General features: G+C 38.8%; 1 protein-coding gene across 4 annotated transcripts in view; it reads right to left on the bottom strand.

Annotated features, from left to right (window-relative positions):
* Positions 1 to 18874, bottom strand: part of dgkh (diacylglycerol kinase, eta) — a 101879-nt gene that overhangs the window by 68151 nt on the left and 14854 nt on the right. For all 4 annotated transcript variants that reach the window (XM_088913411.1, XM_088913408.1, XM_088913412.1 and 1 more), the window contains one exon: positions 1646 to 1756. In XM_088913411.1, the coding sequence (XP_088769537.1) occupies positions 1646 to 1756 (111 nt within the window). The remainder of the gene's footprint in view (positions 1 to 1645; positions 1757 to 18874) is intronic.

Genomic DNA, 18874 nt, shown 5'->3' with positions numbered 1-18874 from the left:
GGCATGCAATCTAATAGGTTTCAAAAAGCAAATGAATACATGTTGACACCAGAGGGCTTACCCTGGCATCCTACTTTTGGTGATCCTCTCTCATTCTCCGCTACAGCAGAAGAACGAGTAATGATCTTGAAAGCAATGACTGCAACATTTCCTTTGCACTGCAATCAACTGTATGTCATAATAACCGAATTCTTCAGCAGTAAGCAAACAGAATCCTGGCAAACAGGAGGTGTCCCCTGTTTAACCAGTCCGTTGGAGATAGAGGGGGCTACAACTCTTTAAGAGGCTGCTGATAACCCCAGCTGTCATCGGAGGGGGGTACTGTAATGTGTTACACTGTTCTCTAGCTACTATACTGTATGTCTCCATTCGGTGGCCTGAGAATTGCTGAGGCTAGTGTATATGGTTAAGAGCCCAAGTCAAAGAGCTAGGTCTGCTGCTAGATAGCAGCACTCGCAGTTGCATTCGCCATCTAAATCATTAAAGGGGTTAGAATAATTATTTTCATATTTTCGGGTTAGAAAGAATTGGCATTGATGAGTGCATTTCACACCACGATGAAAGTAAAAATGTACATAGCAACGATAAAAACTATGTTTATAGACATAAACAGACAAACTTTCCAGGTATGCGCAGTACGATATTGCTGAACATTGTCTGCAATTCAGAATGAGGCAATACAACTTCCGGTAACGTGTTGCAAGCCTTAATACACTGTAAGCAAAGGCCTGTGTATCAATCTCTTCTAATCCAATAGAAATATTGCTCTCAATCTTGAGATGGTTTTGCTGACAAACACTTGTCAGCAAAACCATCTCAAATACTATACTTGTTAAACATCTATACTAAACATCTCAAATACAAATACTTGTTAACTCTGCATGCAGATCACGTTGGAATATTTCAGCGGTGAAGTGTCTGCGGCACAACTTTTCTTATTCACTCATACATCGCATTACGTTAATCACTGCAGTGAGTAGAAAGGGTTGGTTTTACGTCACCATTCGTGACTGTGGCGAGACCTGCAGTTTGCTACAACATGGCGACCGTACAGTATGTTCACAAAGTTCACAATTTTGTGCTTGATTTGGAATTTGTCCAATTTTCTGATACCGACAATTTATTTTCTATCCTGTCTGAGAAATTGGGACTGCAGTTCCCCTTTAACAAAGCAAAAAAAGCTGCTGCAAAAATGATATCTAGCCCATGAGTGCAGAGATGGAGAAAGCGCTACATCTCCATGGATGCTACATATTGGTCTGAAGTTAACTTACAGACCTCTTGCTGAGGCAAGATGATATGAAACATATAGTCATGTTTAACTGTCATCAGAGCTTCGACAGGTGTCTCTGTACATGAAGCATCAGGCCTCGCCTTCTAATCACAAAACCCCAAGCACAGTACTTGAAAGCCGACTTCCATTGGATACAAGCAGGAAGCCTCTGGTAAACAAACAGCTGTCAAGTAGTATCTACAGTAGATTGCAATTTGAGCCTGGCAGTTAGGTAAATGTTTTGATCTAAATCCAAAGGTTGTACAACCTGCGTTGTTATCAGAAGAGTCTAAGCAAAACAGTCTGCAATAATATACAGTATAAAGCTTATAAGAACAGGTAGAGTATCAGAAGTACAGGGAGAAACCTTACCTTGGCATCCTTGGCATAATAAAGTGTTCTTCCTCGCAGCTTAAAATACCTCTTCTTCCAGCGCTGGAATGAGCTAGTCTGTTTCAGTAGTATTCCTTCCTTGATACTAGTCTGGAAAAAAAAAATCCAGTTCTGTAAACCTTTTTCAAGCAATATTTTTGTGTGTATCTTGTAAAAAACATTGTACAGTAGGTTCACACAATTTATTAGTACTCTTTTGCTTTGACAAAAAATCAGGAGATCTCATCAATGTAAAGGGAAATGCTGTCCTAAATGTTTTAGATTTACAATACAGGAAACTAGCTGGTACCTTACAAACAAAGCACCTTCAAATGATTATCTCTGCTACTCTTCCATACAGCTGCAAAATTACAGGTGCCCATCTCCTTAGAAAAACTGAAAACAAAGGGGCCATTAGCAAAATGACATAAGCATAGGTCAAGCTTTCCTTTTGATGAAATGAGAAATATATTTTTGATTTAAAAGAGAAACATTGAAAATTTGCATAAATTTGCGTCCCTTAAAATAAACTGTCACTATTTTAACATGTACAGCTTAGTACTGCTTTCCTCTAACAAATGGGAGAGAATATTGTGTGTTCATGTGTTTTGCACTGAAAAAAAGCTGATTTTCTTTTCTACATGGAAACAAGTAAAAGTTAATTCCACGCTGAAAGGTAAAAAAAGTAGAAAGAAGAAACATGATGTTTCGGTTGCTGAGCCTTGCTGAGTGTGAATATCTAAAAGGTCAGGTGTGACGCCTGAAGATGGCCCAACAGGTGAAACATGGTGTTTCTTAACATTTGAACGGGTTTTTGATATTTTCATGTTTTCATGTGCTTTGTGCTTTTTTACAAGTCACACTTGAAGATTTCCACAGATGATAATTAGACAAAAAGCTTGGCTATCATACACTGTGCTCTTGGACTAGGCTGAAAACCTAAGAACACTACATTCTACTACAAACAGACATCCACAGCCACAAAGTTGCACACACACTAACGCATACACGCATACACATATGTATGCTCACACTCAAACACATACACACAATGTTGTGGCTGGCTGTAGGAAACCTGTTATCAGCTGTAATCTAATTTATATCAGCCAGCCACTCCCCTGTGTTTATCTTACAAGAAACACTGCCAAGCTTAAATTCACTCTGACGACAAACTACAATTTTATAGTTTGGGGACAGGAGACAAGGTAAGTGACTGAAAAGAAAGGAAGCATATAATAGGACAATCTATAATTGCCTTGGAATGGCATAAATGGAGGAATATTCTACATCTCCTCTACAGAATGGCCCAGTGCAGAATCTATTTTGCACTGTACTGAAAAATGCTTTTTCTCGGGTTTAAGAGGTTACGCCACCCAGTGAAGCCTGTGTAAGAGGTCTTGTTTCCCCAGACAGACCACTTCAACGGTGAACAGCTGGCAAAAGAAGAAGCAAACAAGCACAATGAAGAAAAGGGATTTCTAACTGAAACAATGCTTCACAGCTACAGGGCCTGGGGTCTGTTGTGTTAGTTCTTTTAAGATGTTTAATTTGGCTTGGAACAGGGCAAGATGACCAATCAGAGGAGTTCACTTGGGAAAAAATGCTTTGTCTTTTTGTGTGTTTATGAAAGCCAAATTCAAGAAAGTGTACAGACCATGAAGATTGTACAGGTAGGAACCATGATGTAAATAATGCAAATTAAGAATCCTAATATTAGTATAATGGTGTAGTTGTTCTCCCTTTATAAAAACATTGAGGCTTTACATGGAAATAGGATATCCCAAGTTTAAGTCAATTTTAAGAGCAGCTGTAAGAGCAATATATTAAGTTACAAAGCTGTAGTCAGATGGGAAAACCATGCATTAAGAATAGAAAAACACTGGAGTTTCTGTCCACACTTGAAAATGCCATCAAAGCAACTTAGTGCAGCTGCAGTGGAAAAAAAAACTTGTTCTTTTCTTATTTTACTTCAAGACAATGAGAAACATTCTGAACCAACCCTCAATATCCAGGCTACTTATATGAGACAACCTAAAATGTTCTTGAGCAGCACTGCTGTAACCTAGCCTACCCTGAGGCCTGGGACTTTTAAAACACCTCTGACCATCTTCTGACTTTGAATTTGTTTTCCACCTAATTTGCAAATAAAGTCACCACCATTTTTGATGTGGCAAAAAAAAACCCAACGCATTCAGGTTTTGTTCAGACTCATTCCGATAATTTCCCATGATAGCAGCCCTTACTGAAAAGTCAAACAATCTGAACACTTGCAATAATAAATAAGGAACACAAACTGGAAGTTGCCACAGTTTTTCCCTTCCATTCATCTAAAAATATAGCATGAACATGGAAAAGCTCCTTAAAACAACAGGAATTCAGAGGCATATATTGGGGTTATTTTTAGCATAGGAAATATGCACTCTGAAAGAAGAATTACAAACAGAAACACAAGCTTCGATCAGACTTCCTGGTCTGCAGCTGTATCAACTTAAACAGAAAGAAAATACATTGCTGAGGCCAGATGAATTAACACACTGCTAAGACATCCTGCAAAACCCTATTCAAAATGCACTATATTACTTGTGCTTCAACAAAGGAAAAACAGCAAGCTGGGCTTTGTCAGAGGTTCCACAATCAAACGGTTCTTCATTTATCACACTTTTTAATTCTTCATACGTAAAAGAAAAATAGATTCACTTTGTTAATTTTACATTGCTTAGGTCTGCGGGTTTTACCACAAATTGATAAATTGATAAAGGAAACCAGCAGAACCAGAAAGAGAATGGAATATACAGGGAAAGAACTTTTTTTAATCCATAAAGAAATCTTCAGTATTTTTTAAGAACTAATAAATAACCAGAGAAGCACAGTGGCGCAGTGGTTAGCATTGCTGCCGGGAGTCGCTGGGACCCTGGGCTGCTATCTGTGTGAAGTTCGTATCTTCTCCCCGTGTTCGTATGGATTTCCTTCCGGGTGCTCCAGTTTCTTCCCACAATTCCCTTCTTCCCTCCTTTCCCACAATTGGCTTCTGGGAAAGCTGGCCCTGGAGTGAGTGTGTTTGTGTCTGTGTGTGCCACGAATGGACTGCCGTGTCTCCAGAGGGCATCCTGCCTTGCGTCCATTGCTTGCCAGGACAGGATCCGGCTCCCCCACGACCCTAAACTGAATGAAGCAGTTAGAAAACGGATGGATGAAAATAACCGCAAATATCTACGGAGCACATTTATTTGACTGGCATCGGGGCTACATTTAAACAGACGCCTCTACCATAGTTGTCCGGATTGTAAAACCAAACTTGCAAGTTCTATCATGAAATCTGAAATTCATATGAAAGAATCCATCTACCTTCTTCTTTATAAGGGCCTTTACTTAACTGGTTGTGTTATTTACCCATTTGCCCCTACTGTATTCAGTACGCCCATCTACTGTCTCCTCTCATTGTGTATTCTCATTGTGCATATCTTGGGAATTTGTTGTTGTCGTTCTGTAAAGCGCTTTGTTGTCATTCTTTAAAGGCGCTATATAAAATAAAGGTTTATTATCATTATGATTATCACTATTATTATTACACTCATTTTCTATTCTTTTTATCCAATAAGGGGTTATGGTGGAGCCAAAGTCTATTTTATGCAAGAAAAGGGCACAAGGCAGGATACACCCTGGATGGGACACCAGTCCATGGCAGGGCAGACACACAGACACAAACACATACACTCACACCAGGAACGATTTTTCCGTAAGCCAATTCATTAGGTCTTTGGTCTGTGAAAAGAAACCAGAGCACATGGAGAAAACCCCTGCAAACTTTTGATCAGGAGGTTCTGGTAACTACTCACAAATTTAAGTGCACTGTTAAGTTTCACAACATCAGGTTTATTAAAGGGGAAATGCAACACTATTTTTATATTTCAGGGTTAGAAAGAATCAGCATCGATGAGTGCATTTTAAACCAAAATAAAACTAAAATGAACACAGTAACTTGTAAAACCTCCAATTTACCTTAAAAAATAGATAAAAGTTCCAGGTATGCGCAGCACCATATTCTGCGATTCAGAACGAGGCAAAAAAACTTACATTTCTCTTAATCCAGTAGGAATATTGCTCTCAACTTCAAGACGGTTTTGCTGATAGATGGAACTTAACTTGTTAACTCTGCATGCCGATCACATTGGAAACTTTCTGTAGTGGAATAGCCGCTATACAAAGTGTTCTTAATTTGCTCCTACACTGCACTACATTAGTCATTACAGTGACTGGCGAGCAGGAAGGACTAGAAAGCATCACATCACAATTTGTGGGAACTCTCGCCTGGCGAGACCAGGGGTTTGCGACAAAGTGGTGACTTACAGTATTTCACAAAGTTCACCATTTTGTGCTTAATTTGAAATTTGTCAATTTTTTCTATACCGTCAATGAATTTATTCTGTTACCGAGATTTAAGAAGCAGTCTGGAAAGAATTGGGACTGCAGTTCCCCTTTTATTCAGATTTTCTTCCCAAATTCATCTTAAGTTTTCAACAAGACTTGAGGATTGCATGCTTTATAAGTCCACCCTTCATGGCATTTTACACTGTGTATCTTGCACCATGTTAACAAGTCTAACTTCCAAGTCAAATCACACTCTGCATCATGAAATCTCACAGGTATGAATATCATGACAGATGGAGGGTCACAGGCCTGCCAGTTCATCTACTTTCTTTCAAGCTTCACTGACAATCCTATGGAAATAGGCTGATTCATCATTTTTTAGAGATGCTCAATGGAGGAGGGAAGAGTAGTCCTGCTACATTTTTTCACAATCATTATCACTTTTAACCCTTTTATAAACAGTACTTTAGTAGAGTCTGTTTCAATGCAATCATTTTTCTGAGCTTTTATTCAATCTAAAATTGAGAAAAAATTGGAGTCAGGCTACATCTTGTAATTTCACTCATGAGATTGATTTATGTACTCTCAAACTTAGTGCATTTCACCTTACAGAGATTCATGCTGCCTCTCCTTAAAAGTATTGCTTAAAATCATACATTCTTTGGATCCTGTTCCCACTACCTTGCTGTGTTCATATTTTTCAGTTCTCTGTCCCATTGTAATGGATCTTGAATTGTTTCCTCAGCCCTTAAAAAAATTATTATCCCTCAGTTAAAAAGCTAGAATTTAAGCAACTGCCTTCACAGTAATTTTCAGACAATATCTAACTTGCACAGTACAGAAACAGCTCCTGTTAGGGTTAGTAATGATCTGATGACTAATCCGAGCAGCTGATGACTACTGAATCTGGATTTGTATCCACTGTGTTTATTCATCCAGTGCTGCCTTTGAAAATGTTTATCATACTGTCTTGCTGAAAAGATTAGAAAGGATTGCTGGCATTACTGGAACTACTTTGTTGTGGTTTAAATCTCATCTAACTGAAAGAAAAGAATTTGTTCAAATCAAGGCACTGAAGCTTCTCCACAAAGTTAGCCATAAATGGTGTTCAACAAGGTCCAGATCTTGGTCCCATTCATTTTTGTATCTATATGTTACTACTGGGTCAGAATATTTGTTAGATATGGCACAAGCTTTCATTTCTAAGCCAATGACATTCACAATTATGTTTGCATGAAACTTGACATTTATCAGGCACTTGTTACACTGCGTAGATGACATTACAACCTGTAGACAACAAATATGTTTGCATCTGAACTTTGACAAGATCAAAGTTATGCTGAATAGCAATCCTTATCAACTTAGCTAACGTGTGAACCTGATTCATGATTCATGGGTCCTGTATCATCTCCAAAACTCATACTCATAAATTTTGGTGTCATCTTTGATCCATGCCTTGTATCAGGAGCTCTTGTTCACAATGATAAAACTTTGTCCTTTGTCAGCCTTGTACCATCGCTCATATCCATTTGCATCTCTCTCAATCGAATGCAGAAAAGCTACTGCATGATTTTGCCTTTTCAGGCTTGACTATGACATTGCAGCACTTACTAGTGTATCCCCACATGTTCCTTACATGTTTAAAACTTAGCGGTGTGGATTTTAACTAAAAATACAATTAAATTAATCTAGCTTCCTTGCACTGACTCCTTGAGGATTTCAGAATAAAAATAAAAAAAATACAGTAGTTCTGCTCTCTCCTTTAAAGGCTTGAATGGTTTGGATCCTGAGTACATCAGTGAACTGTTAATTTCCTGTGTTTGCCCTCTCTGGACTCTGACCTTCTTTCAGTTCCCAAAATGAGGCTCCAAACACTGGAAAACTATGCTTTCTGTTCTGTTGCTCCAAGAAATAATCTTTTTGCTCATATCAGATCTTCCAAGTCAGTCAGTACTTTCAAACCTCGTTTTAAAACTCACTTTGATTTTGTAGCTTTCAGTTCTCATTAATCTACTTATCTTTTGCATCCATGTCTGATGTATTGTAAAGCACCATGTAAAGAGGTGATGTCTCAGGAAAGGCATTTATTCTTTTTTTTTCATTTTCATTATAATGATCCAAAGGACAGTTCTTGTAAGATGGACATTAGACACTTAGTCTTTCACTTGCCATCTGCAAACTAAAAAATAAAAATTGTGCCCCAGTTTGATGGCCCAGTTCTGCTGATCGCCGCTGCGCTGTTGCCAACTGGGACAAATACCCCGGCTTATTTATAGAACATTTCTTTCAAAATCGGGAGAGGGAGGACAGCTCTGTGCTAGATAGATTAAAACTGGCCAGCCCCCTCTCAGCCTCCTGTCTCTCCACAATGCACAGGGATGAGAGGCAATGAGCAGAGCAGCTGCTGGCTTGGGATTACAACACAAAGAACAAGTTCCTTGAGAAAGTGAATGAAAAAAAGCAGGCCTCCATGTTGTCCCTAAGGACATCCAAACTCTTTCAAGTAGAACTAATGCCATATGTTTGTATAACTGGGCAGTATACAGTAGTTGTAAGTAAAGAATTAGCTAATGACTTCTACAGTATGAGTCACTTTTGATACGAAACATCTTGAAGGTGCTGGGTAATATACAGTACAGATGCAGAGAGCTCCAGTTTGATCAGCTAAGGGTGATTAGCTACATCACGAAATCTTGCTCTAACGGTGGGTGGTATATTCCTCTTGGATAATGTAACCCATACAGACAAGCTGGAGGACATAAAACCAAGGTTAGGTAGATAGTTTTTGTAGGGCAGGGTTTTTCAGTTGATTATGTAACTGATATATATTTTACTTTTTTACAAGCTTGTCAAAAAGATATCATTTTTATTCTTCTTCTTCTTCTAGGAGACTATAGTTGGGAAAGTTGCCCTGAAGTCGTCTGCTGAAGCAAAATATCTGAAAGTCATTCTTTTTTCCTAATAAAATACTTCATTGATATTCAGTTCATCTTATCTAAAGGTTTTCGGTGCAGTATTGAGGTTTCATGATAAAACCTTCCTTAATGAATTACAGCTAGAAAAGTAGGTACAGTGCAATTAATTATTGTATCCACACAGCTGGAGACCACACGGTCTTCTTTAAGTCATTTGATTAGGTCTCCACCCACAGAATTTATTGGAAAACTTGGAGTAATATCCACAGTAATCTATGAAGCCTTCACAGATGTACTGAGTTCACATTTCAAGGGTCTTTTTCAGGTTTCTCTTCTCCACTTGAGGTGTCTGCTTAGAGAATGGCCCAAGAAGGAGAAAGACCTCACCCCAGCCTTTGAACACTGACAACTAATATACCCAGATTCAAATTAACTATGGTAATAGCTACCATCACACATGGGCACATCCCTTTGATATCTCCCAACAACAGGGAGATAGTTGGCTAAATACTCTATTATGCTACAGCTTCTGCCTCTTGACATATTGTACAATGCATTGCAACAGAGATAACATCTTAATTCATCTCAAACACCTTGACCTCTGGGAGATTCACTTTTACTGAAGTGCTTGACTGCAATCACTTCTCCCACTATAGAGGTTTGGCGTGCTGTTGGCCTTCTCAAACACTGATTAGATTGGCTATTCTGATGCCTTCAATGCCTAGTAAAAGAAGCCAGCCAGAGCAACTAATCGAATTCTATTCATTGCAAGAAGAGCAATGCAATGTTACTAATAGGATTCTATTCAATATGAGAACAGCACTGTCATGTTGCAATACTTAGCCTATCATTCATATCTCTTCCCTTTTCTCTCAAGCTTAATGTTTCCCAAAAAATAATTTATTTTTCAATTGCTTTCCTCTTCACTTCTGAAGCCTGTAATTGAATATGCCCGATGCTTTGCACAAAGCCGATCACCAGATTTCACAACATCTGACACATGCTCTTCATACTTTCCACCAAAACAGCTGGACATCAGAACTCCTTTACCATGTCAGGTGTGAGATACATTCTAGTGTAGTCTCATTATCATACCCAGGCCCATTAATGCCCAGGCTATTAATTCATGTTTTTCTGAATTCACATAACAGCTTCAAATCTGGAATTATCCATCTTTAAAGTGTGAAGAAGAATCCCGCCTACTACAGTATGTTAGCACTCTGTTTCTTGTATGCTCACTCCTCCATTTTAAATATTATTGTTTATACTGTTTGGCACAGCTAATAAATCAGTTACAACACAAACAAGTGGGCAAGATGTGATTTCAATATGCCATCCATATCCAGATTCATCCAAGTTCCTGTCCACACAACGGAACACAGCAAATTTGTTTAGACTATTTTTTCTTTCTCTTCTATTTTTTACTGAAACTGGGTTGAAAGAAGCGTAGTTCTGCAAAAACCACTACCTGCATTTCCAGTGTCCTTGTTATCTCGGTCAAAGCACTGCAAAGGCAGGTACCAGTTTGTCATGAATTATTCCTCAGTAACCAAAGGCTCTGAATCATATTTTTAGCATCAGCAGACCTGCACAACTGATAGTGAAGAGGTAATGGAACAGAACCCGCTGCTCTCCGCAGTGGCAAGATGTTACTTGGGAATGCTAAAAAAATGCAAATTACCCCCTCAAAGTTCAATTAAATCAGTAATCTAGTCCTAGGTGTTCCATTGAACAGGCTAATAATTTAACATTGCAAACTGAGTACACAAGTGAGATTAAATCAAACTCGAGGTTTATTCTGAGGTTATTAAAGGAATACTCAAATGTTACTATGACTAGTCGTGAAATGTTACATGTCAAGTCATGAAATTTTTATCAGATATTGTCTACAGTCTGACTCCACATACTAATCGTATCAGAACTACAAGACAGGTATCTTTCTTTTCTAGGGTGGATATCTCTGGAGGTTTAATATATTTTATGCAGGCTGATGAAAATTATCTTCCTAATCATACCATAAATGGTATGTTTTCTGAGGAGACATAAAATTGTTATTATTTGAAAAACATCTTCTTTGAAGATAAAATACAAACAATGAGAGAGCACTCAATACAACAGACAGACCTACTCTAAAATTGCTGATGAAACTGTGTAGAAAATCTGCTCTAGGGGAGATCTAACATCTATTTCCACTAAATCAGACTGTGTATGGTAATACAGGATGGCTGTTATTAATACTGTACATCCCCAATTCCAGTTTTTCTACACTGTCAGGCAGTTTTACTTAATTACTGACCCTCTGAGAACAAGCCTGTGGAGGGAACTAACCTGGGAGCTAAAAATAGCTTTTCAACAGCTGACAGGCTATGTGCTGTATTAGAAACAATCAGTCTTTCTATGAGGCAGGCATGGCTTCACAGACAAAGACAACTAATCTTCTTACAGACCATGTTATCAACTTCTATTTCAAACACAGAGGAGGTTTCACTCAGGCCACACTTCTTTTTCTGATCCAATGTAAACTGCAGTGTGGACTTGTTGGAAAACCGATCATTAACTGTCATTTCACTATGAGGGAAAAACACAGTTTCACATTATCAAGTGTTTGGAAAAAGGACTGTCAGCTGCCAGCAATGATGTGACATGGGTATGACATTGTATTGATACAGATACTAACATTTTCAGTATAATTTTGGCATTAGAGCAGCAAAAAACAAACATTATAATATCTCTGCGTTTCTTTATGTTTTTACCAAACGTATTTCGGAACAATTCCAAATAGCATATCCTGGGCATTTTAATCAATCACCAAAGAGCAAAAGGCACAAATGCAAAAAGTAAAGACAAAATGCAAGATTTGTCCTATCTAAATCATTAAAAATACTGGACTAGATTAAGCTAAGAATTTGTAAGTAACCCATAAAACACTGTGATATTGTTAGGGCTGGTAGATAAAACATTACTAAAGAAAGCGATCCTCCAATTCTTCAATTACTAACCCTGATATTTTAAAAAACTAGACAGCTGATAACCAGCCAACAGCTGACAATCTCTTAAGAACAGCCACCACTCTCTTAAAATCTATACAGACAAAGATAACACTTTTTGTACTTTTTTATAATTATTTCTTTTTAGAATATTCTTATATAGAATATTATTTCCGTCTGCATGCTGACAGTGTTTGTAACTGAAAGTGGAAGCCTGCGACAATGCATTGCGAGAATATTAAAGCTTTAAGAAGTGATGGCCTTTATCTGCAAATTTCAAAGCATCTGGACTGACAGGATCACAGGCTCCTCTGATGGCTTCATTCCCTCTTATTCAGAGGGATCATGGGAATTAATTTTATAGCTGACGGAATCAGACAATAAAATAATTCACTGGTAGGCTTCTGCAATAAATAAAAAAAAAAATATCAGCACTTCTTCGGCCAGTGGCAATATTTAAAAAAAGACCATCCATTTTTTGCTGATGGTCTGATACATCAGGTAGCCGATGAATGCTACCGATGATCGTGTTTTGTTTGAATCAAAAGACTCAATGAAATACCACTCAGCCCTTCCTAACTGCGCACTGATTCTATTGTGAAAAGGTAAAATCCCATGCAGGATGTTCCTCAAGCAATTTCTGAGCTAGAGCAACAAAGAGCCCAGTGAATCCTGAGCTCAAAGGGCTCCAGCTGAGTCAAAGTGAGAACGTTGACGGGGCTCCTGAGAAGGTGCCACTGGAACAGGCACTTGTTTGAAGGCACTTGGGCAGAGCGGTTGCTCTGTAGTGAAGGATCTGCGCTTGTGGCTGGAAGGTTGCCGGCTCAAATCCCGTGGCCGGCAGAGGAATCCTACTCCGTTGGGCCCCTGAGCAAGGCCCTTAACCCCAGCTGCTCCAGGGGCGCCATATAAATGGCTGACCCTGCGCTCTAACCCCAAGCTTCTCTCCCTGCTGTGTGTCTCATGGGGAGCAAGCTGGGGTATGTGAAAAGAGAAATTCCTAAAACAAGAAATTGTTTATGGCCAATAAAGTGATGTTCTGGGAACGCGTGAAGCTCTACGATCCAGAGATTGCGGGTTCGAGCCCGGGTCATGTGACTGGTCCCTAGGTTCCCCAAAGAGAATGGTGCGCAGCTGGCTCAGTGCTGCCGGGTGCAAGGTTGGGATTGGCTCCCAGGAAACTGGCCACCCCTGTGCTTTCCCAGATGCCCCCTGACTTGCAGTGACATCAGCAGGGAAGTTCCTATCCTCCAATCAGAGCTGAGCCCTCTGTACGTCACCAAGGAGCTAACAGAATGTCAGGATGAAAGGCTCGATGGAGGGAGGAGCCTGTTTGAATGTCCTCATTCTCCCCACGTCATGTGATTGACAATTCCATTTCGACGGGAATGCTACAAAATAACGGGTGATTCTAAATTAAAAAAATGCTCGTACTCTGCCTCAAGGTCAACACAACAGCGTTGAAATCTACGACCAAAAACACAGCAGGCCAAGAACACTCACTAAAGGCACGTCACTGAGAAACTGGATTTGCGTTTACTTTTTTATGATAACTGCACCATTTGAAGGGCCGTCTCTGGGCAGCAGAGTTCATGAGCAAACCCATGCCAACCGAATCAATCAGTAATGTGTATAGACGGGCGGAGCAGAGTCAGACAGAACCTCTGGAAAAACATTCTAATAAGGGTGCACGGCTGGCTTCTAATGAGGCTTAACCTGATCATCTTTGAAGTCCATATCAGCTACCTTCAAAGATTCTTTTTGATTCCGGGTGCAGTAGAAAAAAAAAAACAGAACCACCCTTTCCCCTGAAAAAATGTTGGTTCCATTAATTAAACTCACAGAATACTTCAGAGATGCCAACTAAATTGGATTTGTAATGAACATCACATAAAGTGATCTCTTTGATATCTCAAATGCAATTTCAACGGGAAAGCAGCAGCATCTCATAGATGTACTGCAGTTTAAGTACATCAACAGAGGGGACTCCAAAACAGGTTTCCTAGGAGAAGAAGTGATCTGCTTTAATTGAATCAAATGACAAGAAAATTAGGGTATAGATTTAACAGCAATTTATCTATGAACTTTAAAATATCACTTTAACAAAACTTTGCAGGAAAGCTGGCAGCTGTGTATTGAAACAGCTGTTGGCTGTGCAGTACTATAAACCCAAAAGTCTCACTGAACGTGGCTGGGCAATTATATCTTGTCAGCTCTAACCAGATAATCTTAACCACTCCATGGACATACAGCTATTGTTTCACACAGCAGCAGTGCAGAAGGCTATAATTACTGCGGTCGGCTGGGGGGTGGTGGGTACTGACAGGCAGTTTGATGCTCTGCTGCCGCAACCAGGAGGTGGTTGTTACATCATTAAACGTTAAGAGTCTTTTTCACTGTACTGCCATATTCATAGGGCCAGCGTTACGAATATAAGAAAAAGAGAGGTAGGAGGCTATTTAGTGCATTTGGGCCAGTTGCTAGTTAACTTATTGATCCCAGGATTTCATACAGTGGATTCTTGAAGGAAGCCAGGGTACGGGCTTCAACCACACAGCTGGGTGGCTTGTTTCATACTCCCACAACTCTTTGAGTAAAGAGGTGCCTTCCGTCCTCTGTTTGAAATGCACTTCCACACGTAGTGTGCACTTGTGTCCTCTGGTTTGTGTTTCACTGTTCATTCGCGGCGATTGGTAATTGTGTAAGTGGTTGACTTTGCCTGTGCCTTTGAGGATTTTGAATACTTGAATACTTGTATCAGGTTTGGTCTTTTAGCCAGCTGGCACATAGGACATTCTCTTTTGTGATTTCGTGAGTGAGATTTACAGGTATAAGAGTGCAATGGGGGCAAGTTAAAATATGAAACTAAAGTCTTATACACAGAGAAAAAAAATTATTACTACACATACGAAGTGAAACAATAAGGAGATAAAAGTGCCGTTGAGACTCTCTTTTGGTGAACCACACTAAACTAACTCCTCTTGTGATACATAAGGAAACGTTCAAGCCTACATTAATTATTTAATTCCTTTGAAAGAAAAATATCACACTTCTGCTACCTACCTAGCAGTTTACTCTCTTCAGACAACAAGGTTAATGCTTTTTGGTTACATTTCTTTCTTTACAGCCACAGAGGGGCTTTTTTTCAGAAACAAATCCTGAAACAATCATAAAAACTGTATTTTTTAGACATGTACTCAGTCACTGTTTTTCTATGTCATCTAAAAGCTCTTATACCTATGGCTATACAGTATATTAGACCATCAGCTGCACTGTATAATGTGACTGGAATGTACTGCTGACATTTGCAGACGATCACTTAGGGTCTCTGCCAAGATGAACGGACAAATCTATGGCTTTGTTACATATTTTCAGCTCATTTAAAATCCCATATTTCTGACATCGTGCACTTAATTGTGAACTGGTATGTTTTTGTTACCATACAGACATCCACCATATGGCCAGTGCATCACTCACAACAAGCGTACCACCATAAAAATGCACAAATGCACAATGATCAGTATTGTCATTTTATCGCAGATTTTTTTAACTAGGCATAACTTCCACTTGGACCAGAATCTTTTTTTGTTTCAAAAAATTGAAAATGAAAAAAATACGATGTTCCTATACCCAGCAATGAAAACAAGATCAGATGCTATCATTCCCTCCTAAGCAGCAAGAAATAAGACTATCCAGCTGTTCACAAGGAGACTGACCAAAGGGTTAATGCTATGGCACAGATGAAACTCCACCGAAGTAGTCCTGAGACACGTTTTTTCATTCCATTCAAATACCATGCATTACGTTTAGTGTCTATTAAGACATCTAAATGGTATATCGCTTGAAATCAATCTCATTTCCCATCACAAAATGAATTTATGGCACAAATGCTTGAATATCTACATTACGTAAATCTGAATCTATCTGCAGTATCCACACAGCCTGAAGCTGCGTCATCCTTTCCCTCAAAGTAAACAACAGCTGGGAGATGAGATATCTTTATTTGCACAGATCCCTTACTGTACATCTTTATTCTGCAGGGTGGTAAAAATGAAGATGAACCAAGAGAGCACATCAATAAGCAAAATAAAAACATTAAAACAAAAAACCAACCATGAAGGATAATAGGAACATTAAAAACGGACAATACAACAGTATTACTACTGTTACAACTTACTACTGTATATTGGAGAAAAGATTCCCTATTGCATATGATGCACAGATGTCAGGCTATTTGAATGCTTAAGACATAAATTTTATATAGGTCGACACATGCAGATATGTGTCCTCACATACAGACATAGGTACCCATACTGTATAGATATTAGTAAAACTTCAGATATACTGTATCATCCTTGGTGTAGTTGTCAGTCCTCATATAGATGGGTTTGTGCACAAGAATAGTGAAAAAGAATATTGAAAAAATTATCCAGCACCAGAATAAAAGTCAACACAGCTGATCGCATGTATCAGGTGGAAGACTGTTTTTTAATCACTAAAAACACAGTTAATTACTTTTTGACCGTTAAATCTGTCTTCATAATAATCTTTCTGTAATAATTTTGCAGGGTTTTTAATTCTAAATAAAGGCGTTCATCCATCCTTTTTTTATCCAATACAGGGTCTTTAGGATACACCCTGGAATAGACATCAGTCCATCACAAGCAGAATACATGATCAACATTAGTTATTAGCCTATCTGGGACTGAAGAAATCATGTAAATTAGTAAAGAAAACTGATATGGTATCATTGTTCATTTATGCTGAAAGGAAAAGAAAAGAGACACAACGTTTAGTCTGTGGAGCCTTCTTCAGGTGTCAGGTGTGTGACACATCCTTTCAGCACGGAATAAACCTTTCCCTCTTCCTTTGCAACCTACTGTATGCAGCTACCTCCTTGAACATCATCATTAATACTACTAGAAAACTATATTTGCAACAGATTTGTCCGAATAAACGACAGAATATCAATGCCAATACCAGTCTTGCTAGCTGTGAGACAGTTACAAATGGGATTTTGTTTGTAAAGAAAATCATAATGAAATTCCGCCCCTGTCTAGGTGTGGCACTGAAACGTTCAACTTGTTTGACTGGTACAGTCATGAAAATGCTTCTATAGAAAGCATATCAAGTGTTGCACATGGCCTCTCCTTGTCACCATGTGGTCTAAACGCCAGTGTAATGGGATTAATGTCTATTGCAGAACAGGTCTAGCTGCAGCTCTTACCAACATGAAGAAACAGCAGGCTCCGAGTGAAAATGTAAATAAGAGTTCCGCGTAGAGCTATTAATTTTTCCCTTTAAAGCTAAATGCACAGGTCTGTTTATGGAAAGTTTATACCTCATCAAACAGACATAAATTCAAACTGAAAAAAATAAAGGTTTAATGTATATGTAATGCTTATCCACCAGAAATCTAAAGGATAAACTTTGTTGCTCTAGGGCTCGACTTCAGACGCTGGAATTAAAAAAAAGAATAAATTGTAGCTTAAGCAAAGAGCAGGGAAAATATATGTACCATCTACATATTTGCATATATTGTTTCTTTAGTATATACTGTACAATGTTACAAAAACAGCATACAGATGGCGTAGTCATCTAAGCAATCTCTTGTTGACATTGTCCAGACATTTTTGCTATATCACTGGCAAGTGGCAAACAGATATGTTTAAATTCTTAAAGCCATTTGGAAGCACATGTGATATGTGAACTGTTTATTTAGTCAAGTCTGCTCCATAGTCATGGAATTGTAAATGGGCAGTCTGAACTAAATCCAAGCTCCAGGCAAGGGTGCCCTTTAGTTACTGTAGATAGTCTCATTTAGTCTCTTATCTCAGAAGGAATAAACACGTACTGTATGCTTTCTAATCTAAAATTGTCTGTATGAAGCGGTTAATCTAATCTTCAAAGCATGGTGCACTTCAGTCTTGCCAGGTGTGGTCTTACTTTCCTTGCTACCACAAGACACCAAGTTGGACAATTACACGCTGGGGCTTTAAAACCTAACTATAAGCAGCTTAAGAGGCAATAGCATTAAGATTACACAGGTTAAAAAATGATATTATTCTCTAATTAAAGTCAAAAAGTGCCAACTGATTAAGTGGCAATGAAGTTAAGATTATACTGGTCAAAATGATGTTATTCCCTAATTAAAGTAAACATGCTAACTGAACAACAAATTAGCTGAGAAGGAAAACATTACTGCAGTTGATAAAGGAAAACCTTAGCTTGATTAATTCGATAAGGCAGAGATTGTACCTGAGGTGGGAATTAATGGGCATACTTTCCACATGCATTAAAGAAAACACACACAAGAGGAGTTTTCAGATTTCACACAGAGACACCAAGATTTAAACAAGGGAAACTTTGGGATTACATTGATCAACAAAGAAAGAACGATACTGTACATACAGAAAATCGCAGTTTCAGTGTGAGGAGGCAAGGACATGTGGCTGTAGCACGACAGAGACTGGAGCATGTGAGGCAGAATCCAATCATCACTCTATTAAGAGCATCCAATTGATGTATTAGGAAGTGTAACTCAGAATATCCACTTATTCAGCAGCAAAGCAGTCCAAGTTAATTCAATCACAGCAGCTATGAGACACGGCTGTTTTCCATTGACCGATTTTATCACTTGTCTACCTTATCTCTGCACCTGGACTGCTCTGCTGTGTCCTGTATGTCCTGATTGAAGCTGACAGCTGTGGTACACTTATCATTTCCCTGTGACAACTAAGCTGATTTTATTCTTTTTTTATTTTCATACTGTTTCTGATGTCCGTTATTCTTTGCAACGGCTTCTTCACGTTGAAAGGGGCAAGGACACCAGCTAACGGAGGAGACCTTTCTGCATTTGACCCCATTTTGACTAGAAAAGAAACCACCTAAGAATAGAAAAAGAGAGGTGGGGAAATATGGTCGTCAGGTTCCAGAAGATGGGCCATTCCATGCCGACA

This window comes from Atractosteus spatula, chromosome 4 (assembly GCF_055471065.1).
Source record: "Atractosteus spatula isolate fAtrSpa1 chromosome 4, fAtrSpa1.hap1, whole genome shotgun sequence".
Lineage (NCBI taxonomy): Eukaryota > Metazoa > Chordata > Actinopteri > Semionotiformes > Lepisosteidae > Atractosteus > Atractosteus spatula.
Note: the sequence above shows the minus strand (reverse complement) of the source record. Positions and strands in the feature narration are given on the sequence as shown.